The sequence below is a fragment of the Ochotona princeps genome, chromosome 15 (genome assembly GCF_030435755.1).
Source record: "Ochotona princeps isolate mOchPri1 chromosome 15, mOchPri1.hap1, whole genome shotgun sequence".
NCBI lineage: Eukaryota > Metazoa > Chordata > Mammalia > Lagomorpha > Ochotonidae > Ochotona > Ochotona princeps.
In genome coordinates this window covers 52,807,039-52,819,282 of record NC_080846.1, presented here as the reverse complement: position 1 = coordinate 52,819,282, position 12,244 = coordinate 52,807,039, and the positions used below count along the sequence as shown (strand labels likewise).

General features: G+C 55.4%; 1 protein-coding gene across 1 annotated transcript; it reads right to left on the bottom strand.

Annotated features, from left to right (window-relative positions):
* Nucleotides 1-6,641: 6,641 nt before the first annotated feature.
* LOC131482036 (MAP/microtubule affinity-regulating kinase 4-like) lies at nucleotides 6,642-7,778 on the bottom strand. Its single transcript, XM_058673382.1, has 2 exons — nucleotides 7,070-7,778; nucleotides 6,642-6,965 (listed from the first exon to the last, which is right to left on the bottom strand). Exons 1-2 carry the CDS (start codon nucleotides 7,752-7,754, stop codon nucleotides 6,652-6,654), a joined length of 999 nt encoding a protein of 332 aa, XP_058529365.1. The 5' UTR covers nucleotides 7,755-7,778; the 3' UTR covers nucleotides 6,642-6,651.
* Between the last annotated feature and the right edge of the window lie 4,466 nt (nucleotides 7,779-12,244).

Below are 12,244 nucleotides of genomic sequence, written 5' to 3'. Positions count from 1 at the left end.
TCCTGAGGGTCAGGCAGGTCTCATGTCTCATTGCTTGGGCCCATTGCCCTGCCTGGGCAGTGGGTGTTGGATCTGGGAGCCCCAAGGGCAGGGTTCAGGAGGAGCACAGGTTGCATGGCCTGGGTCCTTTGCTCTGCTTGGGCAGTGGGAGACCAGCACGGAGCTCCAGTGGTGGGAGGTTCATGTTGCTTGACCTGGGTCCTTTGCCCACCTGGACACTGGGAGATGGCTCAGGAATCCCGGGAACAGGGGTTCAGGCAGGGCCCTAGTTTTGTGCCTTGGGTCCTTTGCCCTACCTGAGTGATGGGAGAAGATTCTCCAAGCCCTGAGGGTGGCAGGCCATGCATGGCCCAGGTTGTGTGGCCTGGATCCTTTCCCCCACGTAGACATTGCAAATCAGAACAGCAGCCACTGATGAGGGTTGTCAGGTGGGGAGTGATTTGCATGGCCTGAGTCCTTTGCCCAGCCAGGTCAGTGAGGGTCTGAACCAGGTTTGCCCAGGAACAGGGGTTAGGTGGGGCGTGAGTTGCATGATCTTTTCCCCACCTGGGTGGTGAAAGCCAGTCCCAGAAGACCTGGGGGCAGGCACAGGGTCAGATGGGATCCATTTCACATGTCCTAGGTCCTTTGCCCCACCCGTGATGTGGGGGTCAGATCCAGGAGCCTCAGGGGCAGGGCTTGGGTTACATGGTCTGGGGCTTTGCTCAGACTGGGCACTGGGAGTCAGGCCCTGGATTCCCAGGGGCCGGGGGTCAGGCGGGACCCAAGTGGCATGGCATGGGTCCTTTTCCCCACCTGGGTGGTAAAAGCCAGTCCCAGGAGCCCCATGGATGCAGGGTCAGGTGGGGCCCGTGTTGAATGACCTGGGTAATTTGGCCCCGCCTGGGTGGTAGGATCAGTCCCAGGAACCCTGAGGTTGGACAGTCATGTAGGGCCTGGGTTCATGATCTGGGCTCATTTTTCCACATGGGTGGTGCAAATCAGGCCAGCAAGCCATTGGGGTGTGGTGTCAGGTGGGGCCTGGGTCGCATGGCTTGTGTCCTTTGCCTGGACCTGGGAGTTACAGCTGGGAGCCCCAGGGGCTGGGATCATGCCAGGTCTGGGTAGCAAGGTTGGGGTCGTTTTCCCAGGCTGGGTGGTGGGAATCTGACCCAGGAATCCTTGGAGACAGGGAGTCAGGTGTGGCCCTGGTTGCAGGGCCTGGGTCCTTGGGTTGGAAAGGGGTGGAATCTGACCTGGGAGTCCCAGATACTGGCAGAGAGGCAGGGTTCTAGATGAATGGCCTGTGTCTTTTGCCCCTCCTGGGCAGTGGGTGTCTCACCCGGACATCCTGGGAGAAGAGGGTCAGGAGGGTCCCTGGCCACATAAGCTAGAACCCTTACTCACCTTGGCGGTGAGAGTCTGGTACAGAGCACCAGGGCCTGGGGGTCAGATGTGGCCCCGTTTGCATGGTCTGGGTCCTTTGCCCCACTTGGGTGGTGGGACTTGGACCCGGGATCCCTGGGGGAAGGGGTACACATGAGGCCCAGGTCATATGGCCTGCATCCTTTTCCACACCTGGGTGGTCAGAGTCAGTCCTGGGAGACCCAACGTGGGGGTCATGTAGGGCCCAGGCTGCATGACCCAGGTTTCTTTTTCCACCTGGGTGGTGTGAATTGAGTTGGAAGCCACTGTGCCATGGCAGGGCCAGGTAGCATGGCCTGGGTCTTTTGCTGTGCCTGGGCCTGGGAGTTGCAGCTGTGAGTCACAGAGGCAGGGTCAGGCCGGGCCCAGGTCGTATGATTGGGTTCTTTGCCCTGCCTGGGCAGTGAGAGTCAGCCCCAGGAGCCTGGCGGCGGGGCTGTCTGATGGGTCCTGTGTCACATGGCTTGGATCCATTGCCCCACCTGGGCAGTGGGAGTCAGGCCTGGGAGCCTCGGGGATGGGGTTCAGGAGGGGCCCAAGTCACATGGCCTGGGTGCATTGTCCCGTCTGGGCATTGGGGATCCAGCCCGGAGCACCAAGGCCAAGGGCAGGAAGTCCAGTGGGGTGATGTCATATGGCCTGGGTCCTTTTCCCCATCAGGGCAGTGGTATTTGGGCCCAGGAGTCCAGAATGCAGGAGGTCTGGTGGGGCCCATTCTCATGGCCTGGGTCCTTTCTTTTTCTTACCTTGGCGATGGGAATAGGGTCCTGGAGCTATGGTGGTGGAGGTGAGGGTCAGGCAGGGCCAGGGTCACGTGGCTTGGGTTCATTGCCCCTCATGGGCGCTGGAAGTCGGGCCTGGGCACCCTAGCAGCAGAGACCCAACTTGGCCCAAGTCACATGGCCTGGGTCACTTGCCCTGCATGTGTGGTGGGGATAGGACTGGGAGCACCGGGGGTCGGGGCTCAGGCTGGGCCTGGGTCCTAAGGCCTGGGTCACTTGCCCTGCCTGAGCAATGGAAGTCTGGCATGGGACAGGGGCATCACGCAGCGCCTGAGTTGCATGGCCTTTGTCCTTAGCCCTGATGGGTGGCAGATTGGGCCCAGGAGTCCCAGGATTGTGAGGATCTGACAAGGTCCAAGTCACATGGCCTGGGTTCTCTGCCCTACTAGGGCTGTTTGAGTCAGGCCCAGGAGCCTGGGATTGAGGGAGGTCAGGCAAGGCCCGGGTCACATGGCCTGGGTCATTTGTACCACATGCATGGTGGGAGTCAGACACGGGAGCGTCTGGGGGTGGAATCCTGATGCCTGGGTCACATGGCCTGAGTCCTCTTCCCTGGCTGGGTGGTGGAAGTGGACCCATGCTGTGGCCAGCAGAGCCAGTAATGGGGACAGGGAGAGGGTCTGGGGATGAAGCACCGACAGGAGACCAGTGATGGTGAAAGTCTCTGTGAAGTCTCCTTTATTGCTCCTTCACCTCTCCTTATATAGCCTTCCCCCCTCCACATCCTCATTTAGCAGGATATTAGATACAGAGGAGTCCAATTAGTCTAGGTGTTTTCAGCCACAAGCCCAGTTCCTGCTCCTGCCCAGGCTAACAAGCACTAATCAACTCCTTAGCCCACAACAGGCCCAGGAACCCAGGGGGTAGGGGGTCAAGTAGAGCCCGGGTAGCATGGCCTGGGTTTTGCCCATCCTTGGCAGTCAGCTGGGGCTCTGGTCACGTGGCCTGCATCTCTTGCCCACCTGAGTGGTGGGAATCGGGCTCAAGAGCCCTGGGGGCAGAGTGATCGTGCGGGGCCCAGGTAGCACGGCCTGGTTTTTGCCCATCCTTGGCAGTCAGGTGGAACCAAGGTCACATGACTCAGTTCTTTGTCCCACCTGGGCAGTAGAAGAGGTTCTGGGAGCTCCAGGGGCTGGAGTCAGGCAGAGCCCAGGTGTCATTGCCTGATTCCTTTGCTCTGCCAAGACGATAGGAGTTGGATCCAAGAGGTCTGGGGGCAGGAGTAGGGCAAGGCCCACATGACACGTCTTAGGTTTTACACCTCCTTGGCTCTCAGGGCAGTGGGAGTTGGCCCTGAGAGCCAGATAGTGGTAGAGATAGCCTTAGGCACGTTTCCTAGGTCCTTTGAACTGCCTGGGCAGTGGAGAGTTGAGCCTGGAAACCTAGGGAGAGGAGGGGTCAGGTGGAGCCCAGGCTCCTTTGCCCCATCTGGGTGGTTGGAGTTGTGCCGGGAACCCCAGGGTGGGGGCTCAGGTGGGGTCCAGGTCGCATGGCCTTAGTTTGACCCCTCCTTGGCAGTCAGGTGGGGCTCAGGCCTAATGCCCTGGGTACTTTGTCCCACCTAGGTGGTGGGAGTTGGACCTGGGAGCCCCAGGGATATGTCCTGGGTTTTGGCAACCAGTTCTGAGTTGCATGCCCTGGGTGTTAGGAGTTTGGCCTGGGTGTTAGCAGTTTGGCCTTGAGCACTGGGGGCAGGGCATGCGGGGCCTGGATCACATGGCCTGGGTCCTTTGCCCTGCCTGAGTGTGGGAGTCGGGCCTGGGAGTCCCAGCAGCGGTGGGTGATCCGGTAGAACCTTGGTCAGGCAGCCAGGGTGTCAATGGCGCCTGGAGAAGCCCATTGTTTGCCCTGTAGTGTGCTTGTGGGGGTTGATGGCGTGGGTTTGCATGGAGTGGTGGGTGCTTGGTGAGTGTCCCAAGTGGGGGACGTGTGGGGACCTGAGGGCTCATGTCCAGGATTGATGGACTGATTGTAGGGTGTATGTGTCAGAACTGGGCTTCCTCAGTGGCTCAGACAGAGCCGTGAACAGCATGTCCAGATGCACGTGGAGGATATGGCAGCCCGTTGGAGCCTGCAGAGGACGCCTGCTACCATAGCAGGACAAATTGGACTATCCCGGCCAGGCGAGGAGAGTAAATAGCTGGGCAATGGAGACTCTAAGGTGGACTGTGTCAGCCAATGGACCCTGGAAGGGTTTCCTCACCCTCGGATCAATGAGGAAAACAGCACCACTTAAGCAGAGCCCTCAGAAGATGCTCCACATTGAGGTCCCTGGGTTAACATCAGGTGGCTGTTCCCATCCCCGGTACTGAGCCTGAGTGCGCCTCCTCCCCTGTTTCCACTCTTCCCCCAGATCCAGGAGGAAGAAAAAGAAAAATTGGAAGCGATGATCTCACCCACTTTCCCCTAGTCCTCGATCCTTCCTACCCTGATCAACTATGTGAGAGTATATATAATATATTTAATATATTATATATGTAATATATTAACATTTTTTGGAAAAAGCAAACATAGTGCCTGGTGTGATAACCTAGCAACTAAAGTCCTCACCTTGCACATGCCAGGATCCCTATGGGCACTGGTTCACGTCCCAGCTGCTCTGCTACCCATCCTGCTCCCTTCCCTTCCCTTGTGTCCTGGGAAAGCAGGATGGGTAGCATGACCCAAACCCTTGGACCCTGCACCCACGTGGGAGACCTGGAAGAGACTCCTGGCTCCTGGCTTTGGATCAGCACAGTTCTGGCTGTTGTGGCTACTTGAATGAGCAGATGGAAGATCTTCCTGTCTCTGTCTCCTCCTCTCTGTATATCTGACTTTCCAATAAAAATAGAGAAATCTTTTTTAAAAAAACAAACATACAATAGCATTGTTGAGGTAACCAATGGAATCATCTTGGCAGCTTTTAAAACATATCCCCAGAACTTATTTCTGGAGAAAAGAATTCAGATGCTTTGTATTGGGATCTGTGAACTTGAATGCATTTTACTCTTCTTTCCAACCTTATAAAACACATTGGGTAGACTCTTATTTTAGCCTTGCTATCAATAGTCTATTACTATTACCTGAAAAGATAGAATTAAAAACGTTTATTTTGGTGCAAAGTAAACTGCAAAATATCCACGAAAAACAGTATTAAAAGACAGGTTACGGGCCCGGCAGCATGATCTTGCGGCTAAAGTCCTCGCCAAAACGCCCCGGGATCCCATATGGGCGCCGGTGCTAATCCCGGCAGCTCCACTTCCCATCCAGCTCCCTGATTGTGGCCTGGGAAAGCAGTTGAGGACGGCCCAAAGCTTTGGGACCTTGCACCCGTGTGGGAGATCTGGAAGAGGTTCCAGGTTCCCGACTTCAGACGGATGCGCATCGGCCCGTTGCGGCTCACTTGGGAAGTGAATCACAGGACGGAAGATCTTCCTCTCTGTTTCTCCTCCTCTCTGTATATCTGGCTGTAATAAAATAAATAAATCTTTAAAAAAAAAAAAAGGAAGTTTCCTTTGGTGCAAAATAGTTTGACATCCTGCCTCGCAGCGGGCAACTGCTTGGGTTGCCTCGCACCTCGGCAGATGTTACACTGCTGGCAGAAAAGCAGCCAATCGCTGGTGGGCATTCTGGGCCTGGCTAATGCCAACTTTGTGTTAACTTCGTGCCAGCATAGTTGTTGATTCTGTTTTAAAAACAAACAAACAAACAAACAAACTGGGGTAAAGAGGGTGAAAGCCACCATGTCACTATGTGTGCACACCGGCTGGGACCACACCACCACCATCACTGCCACCACGATGCATGGATGGAAAGGGTTGCTAGAGGCTGGGGGGCTGGGCATGGGTCAAGATGGAGGCTACTGAGGGCTTGTTTGAAACAAATGATATTTGGAGGCTTCCAAACACTGTGCAACAGCACCCACAGGAGACATAGGGAGCTGAGTTGGCCTCCCTGGGTCAGGCCAGAGCATCTGGCAGCACAAACCAAAGCTGGGGCTGGGGGTGGACCATGCCAGGCTAGGTTGCAGCACCGGCCATACGCACAAGGGCCTTGTTTGGGGGTGTATCTGGTTGGGGCCATGTGGCACTCCTGCCCCACAGCCCCGGCAGTTGTGAGTGCACAGGCGATGTTCTGCAGACCATGAGGTCAAGTCCATGGCCCTGGGGTCTTGTTCTCCATGGACAATGTGGAGGAACATGGGTGGAGACAGTCAGCTCTGCTGCAATGCCCATCGCTGTAGATGGGGACCTGCCTGCTGTGGGAGAGCCCTCAGAGCCCATCCCTCCCACGCGTGTGTCCTGTGAGGCTTTGGGCCTCCCCTCCCCCCAGCCGCTGAGACACAGCCCTTGGGCAACTCCATAGGACCTTGCAAAGTGCACAGAGGCCACAGACACCACGCAGGACAGGAGCCAGACATGCAGTTAGGACTTTTATAAGAATTGTACTAGAAACTAGAACTTGTCAGAGTTCAGAGACTTCAGAGTCATCTTAATTTGGACTGGGCAGAGTCTTCCGGGGCTACTTTTCTGGAGCGCAGGCCGGGGCCTCTGTCTGGGTCCTGCCGGATGCAGCAGGCGCGCTGCAGGAACCTTAGGAAGCTCCTGCAGACCCCACGGAAGCCCCGCTTCCCCTCCTTGGCGGGAATGGGCGACCCAGTGCTCTCAGGCTCTCGTGGCGCCTCCACTTCCGGTTGTGCGAGGTCCGTTGGGCTGCTGGTGCTGGCCACGGGGCACGAGGCCTCAGGCACCGGCTCGTGGGATGCGCTGGAAAGGGAGCTCTGCTCTTGCTGCAGCTGGCCTGGTAGGAGAGAGCAAAGCACATGGGCGCCTCGGGCGGCCTCAGGCCCAGGCTCCCAGGGCCCTGGCGGGGGCAAAGACCAGGTGGTGGGAGGGCAGACTCACCTGAGGGCTGGCTGGAGAGGCTGGCTGTGGAGCAGCTGGGCGAGAAGCACACCGAGTCGCTGTGGATGGAGCTCAGATGTAAGGAGTCCTGAGCGCCATGGCTCCCAGCGCTTGGCAACAAGCAAGGCGGCTGGAAGCCAGACTCGTGGGGCGCAGGCTCTGGCGTCCCCTGTGCCGTGCTGCCAGGCAGCAGGCCGAGCTGCGCGAGGTACTGCCTGTCCTTGAGGTCCTGGGGCACACTGAGGAGCTCCACCAGGGTGGCAGAGTCCTCCCTGGGCACGGGGCTGTCCTGGGACTCCTGGGCGCGGGGGCCGAACCACCAGTGCGTCCTGGCGATCTGGGCGGTGAACCTGGCGCAGGCCTCCACGCTGAGCAGGAAGCCCAGGAGCTCGGTCAGGGCCGGGCTGCAGGGCCGTGGCAGCACGTAGCTGCCAGCCACGATGCAGTTCTCAAGTTCCTCTGCAGTGTCCCCAGTGAAGGGCAGTGTGGCCGTCACCATTTCAAAGAGCGTCACCCCCAGACTCCACATGTCCGCCCGAAAGGCGTCATATTCCTCCCCGGAAAAGGTTTCCGGGGCACAGTACTCGGGGGTCCCGTGAAAGCCCCTTATCCGCGCACCCTCGAGCAGCCGGAGGCTGAGCCCAAAGTCGGCCAGCTTCACGTGCATGTTGGAGTCCAGCAACATGTTGCTCGGTTTGATGTCTCTATGGGCTATGAAACTGCCGTGACAGCATTCAACAGCCGACAGGATCTGGGCGAAGAGCAAGCTTGCCTCCTGCTCCCCCAGGCCACCCTGCTCATGCACGTAGCACTCCAGGCTGCCCCTGCTGGCCAGTTCCATGACAAGGAACACGAATCTGCCCTGCTGCTGCTCCTCCAGCAGCTGCAAGATGTGTGGGTGCTGCAGGCTGCGCATCAGGCTCGCTTCGCGGGCCACACTCCGCGAGCTGGAGGCTCGGCGCTCCTGCAGGAAGATCTTCACTGCCACGTCCCTGCCCGTGGCCAGCTGGCGGGCCAGCTTCACCACGCCATAGCCGCCCTGGCCGATGATGTCCCCGAACTCGTAGCCAGGAAGCGGCGGATGGAAGGCCCAGGTGCTGTACATGGCCAACAATCCCTCTCTACACTCTCTGAACTGCACTCTCTGGTCACAAATACTAACTAATCGGTTCCCCTGACTGAGCTACCTACAAACAAAAAGGGATCGCAAGGGCCCTGACTGCCGCTCACTGAGGTGGGACTCTAGCTGGACTAACTAGACTAACCCAAGCAACAAGGCTATCTCAAGAAAACAGAACACAAGAAAGAGGAAAAGCCACTAACTACACTCGCCCTGGCAAGTCTGACCGAGCTGGCTAACTAAAGGTGGGGGAAGCAGAAACAAACAGAAGAGCAAAAAAAGACAAAAGGGGCAAAACAACAAAGAGGTGCAAAAAAACAAGCTAAAGAAAATGGGCACAAGAATAAACAGAATAGAACAAGAAACCAACAAACAAACCAACCAAGCACGCACCACAGCACCGAGCACTACCGCTAGGGCAGAGGGGTCCAAGCCACACAGGTCACCAACAGAGCTCCCTGGGCCAAGCGGACAAAACCCAGGGCCGGCCAGCGGCCAGATATACACTTCTGGGGGCTACATCACAGTAGACTGCTTGTGAAGTCAGAGCAGGGCACGGACCAATCAGAGCCCCGCAGGGACTGGCACACACATGAACACACTACCATGGTGTTTTAGGAGGTCAAGACATGGACCAATCAGAGCTTCAGAAAGCGACGGGATTTTCTCCACAATCTTCTCTGCAATTAAAACACGAGGACTCCAGGAGCTCTCTGTTTGGCTTAGTGACAGGGGTTGAGGTCGATCTTTGGAGACTTGAAAGCTTGCAGGATGTTCAGTGGAGTTTTCATGTGTTGTTTCAAACAGTGATAATGTCATTGGAAGAAGCCCTAACGTCTGTTCCTTGTGCTGTAGCTCCAGAGTCCCGGGTTCAAAATGGCTCTTCATTTTCGGGCATCATGATGCTGTGACCAAATGTGTCATTGGCTGTTCGCTGTCCTGCGCCTCTGACTTGGTGCACAGAGACGACTGTAACATGCGTGGACTACTGACTGAGGCTCAACAGCCGACATTTATTGACGGCAACAGACTTTTATAGACCGAGGCTCACACCGAATAAGGGAGGAGGTATTGAGCTTTCTCTCTGGAACCCATCAATTGTTTCACATCCTTGTTTCGAACTCGTGTTTTGTATATCCCACCAAGCCGTCTCATTCAAATGCTATCCAGGTAGTTGTTCTCAAAGGAATGATATCCAATAAGTTATACACATGGTATCCACTCAGTTGTTCCCATGGAACTGTAATCCTAGCAATTGTATTCCTCTGCCCATTGACCTTCTAGAATCCCAATGTCTTTCTTCATTTTGGACAAGACACCTCAGGGAATTTTCCACATCTGCAGAGCTCAGAGGAGGGTGTCTTCAGTGACCATCACTTCCTCCTGAGAGCATCAGAAAGTCGTGTGGCTGATCAGAGCCCTGGTGTGGAAGGCCACGTCGTGTCAGCGCGGAAAGCACCTGTTCCACCGTGGTGCTCAGAACAGCAGGGAGACCTCTGGCCTTTGCTGTGGTTTTAGGGTTGTAGACTTATTCCTAGTGTTTGGAAGGCTGTACTGTCTAATACAAAGGCACCAGCAGAGCTGGCATTTGTTAGGGTCCACTCTTGGTTCCTAAGGAGCTGTCTTCATGGGAACAAGGAAGAAACAGAAAGTCAGGTGCCTGGTCGTTACGGGGTTCGAGCGAGATCACACCAGACATGTCTAAGGTTTATTAAGGAGTCTTTATTAACCAAGCTTGGTGAGAATAGAGCACACTAGAAATAGCAAATCACAAGTCCGTACGGCAATCCAGCAATCACAATCCAACCAGTCATAACCCCAAGAGGAACAAATGGTCATTATCCTTAAATCCATCCATTAAGCTGAAGACCTATGTCCCAGCTTCCCCAACAATAGAAGCTATCCTAAGAGACATGCAGCGAATAACCTGGACACATTTACAAATCTGGAGGTATTTACCTTTCCCTGGCTTCTCTGCCCACATTCTATCACTGCTAGGCCTCACCTGTCCTGGAACTCCTGACAGTACACAAACCAGAAACAACATTACTATATCCATGGTCCCATCAGAGCAGTACACAGGGACCATGTTCAGGGGATTACTTGTCCTGGGTCAGCCAAGAGTCAAGGTGCCAGAATAATGGGAGTGCCTGACCAAAAAGAGAGTGAGTCCCTGCTTCATGGGCCTTTTACTTATTTTTTTCTTTTTTTAAACTATACTTTTATTTTGAATTTTGAATTATATGGTACAAGTTCGTACAGGCTGGGATTCCCTCCCAAACTCCCACCCCCCATCAGATTATTCCCATTTTGTTACAATGGTGTAGTCCTTCAGAAGGAGTCATAATTCCATCAGTCTCTTATTGAAGTGTACCCCAACATTTTTGGTACAGACAGTGTCAGACAGCCCAGCGTCCCATTGTCTACACAATCAATGTCCAACAATTTCATTGAGATCCATTTTTCATCTGGAAGCAGGGATGCTTGTTCCATTTACCCCCATAGCTGGATATGATAGACCCCACTACTCTATCACAATACAGTTCCATAAGTGGGCAGCCGTGAAACAAGGTCAACAACTGGTATGAGTTTCAACACCCACAACAACAACAACAACATCAGCAACAAATTTCAGCACCATGGAAAAATGTGCCACTGATTAACCAAAGCATGGGCGACAAAAAGGAAGCACACGAGTCTCTTGGGAAAAATGATGCCATCGTATAACCCATGAGTCTTCAGGGGCCTCTGGAGAGGGGCTTGTGAGGGGAGTGATTACACAACAATGCAATACCATCCCCTCTCAGATGAGAGGTGAGTCACAGGTGGGCAGGAGTGAATACCTAAGAGGTGGGGGGAGTGGCTGAGGATGGAATGAACATCCCATTGTTGTTAGGACCCACCTTCAGGACAGAGGGTAAGGGACACAGCCACATTTCATTTGCCCACTGTCAGTGGGTGCTTGGCTATCACTGACTGCATCCCAAAACACTGGTGAGGTCGGCTGAAGCTGTGTACGTGTGTTGAAATGGCGCGTTATGGCCCTGAAGAAATGTACATGTTCTGACTCTTAATGCACAGCTCAAAAGTCAATTTTAGACAAAGGAGTGTGTTCTTAGTGTGTCCTCAAAAGCCCATCCCAGTGCCATGCCCGCCTGAAATGACTGGCATCCCAGTTGGTATCCCGGCTTCTCCATTCCCAATCTTGCTGCCTGCCAGCGTCCCTGGAAGGCAGCAGAGCATAGTCCCAGTGCTTGGGTTCCTGTCACCCGCATGGGAGACACTGATGGAGTTTCAGACCTGGCTTTGTCCTCGCCCAGCCTTGGCCATTGAGGCTGCCTGGGGACTGAACCAGCACACGGAAGATTGTGTGTGTGTGTAGGTCTTTTGTCACACAACATGGAAACAACGACGGTGGAAGTGAGAGTGGTGAGCTCCAGCAGAGTTGAATGAGGCTCCCTGTCCCTGCCCAGAGAGCAGCAAGCCTTGTGGGAGGCAGGAAGCATGGGGAGGATGGAGGAGGCTCCTGGTTGGGGCCCCGAAGCCCATGAGAAGCGAGCAGGGAAGACTCCTCAGTGCACACCCCAGTCAGCATCACCAGAAGGAGGAACCGCACACTTTGGGGGAATACTGGTAGTGGTAGTTGGGGAAGAAAAGGCCAAGGAAGGGGTGCCCAGGGGGACACTCTGCCATGGCTGTGTCTCACAGGAGTTATCCAGGTTACACAGGTCCCCCTTCTTGAACACAGCATGGTGGCTTGGCTCTGCCCTCGGTGCTGGGCCCCCAACTCTCCCCTGTGGTCTCATCTCTGTTCTCCCTGTGACCCCCTTATGTAGCATGGGGCCAGCGGCCTCAGGGCACCAGACCTGGCCTGCTGGCCTTAGGATGAGGCCAAGGCTGCGTTGGGAACCAGCACCAAGGCCAAAGATTACCGCTTTCCTTGCGGTCCCCACCCGTAGCCCATCAGAGTCCCCTCTGTGCCTGGACCACAGGCAGGAACCAGGGCCCCAAGTGCCTTGGCTTCAGATCCCCCAACCCCGAGTATTGGCTGCGCC

Excerpts from the sequence above, each read along its gene's own strand:
- LOC131482036 (XM_058673382.1), bottom strand. The coding sequence starts at position 7,754 with ATGTTGCTGGACTCCAACATGCACGTGAAGCTGGCCGACTTTGGGCTC. Across the intron at positions 6,966-7,069 it reads CCTCTCCAGCCAGCCCTCAG|GCCAGCTGCAGCAAGAGCAG; the intron begins GTGAGTCTGCCC and ends CTCTCCTACCAG.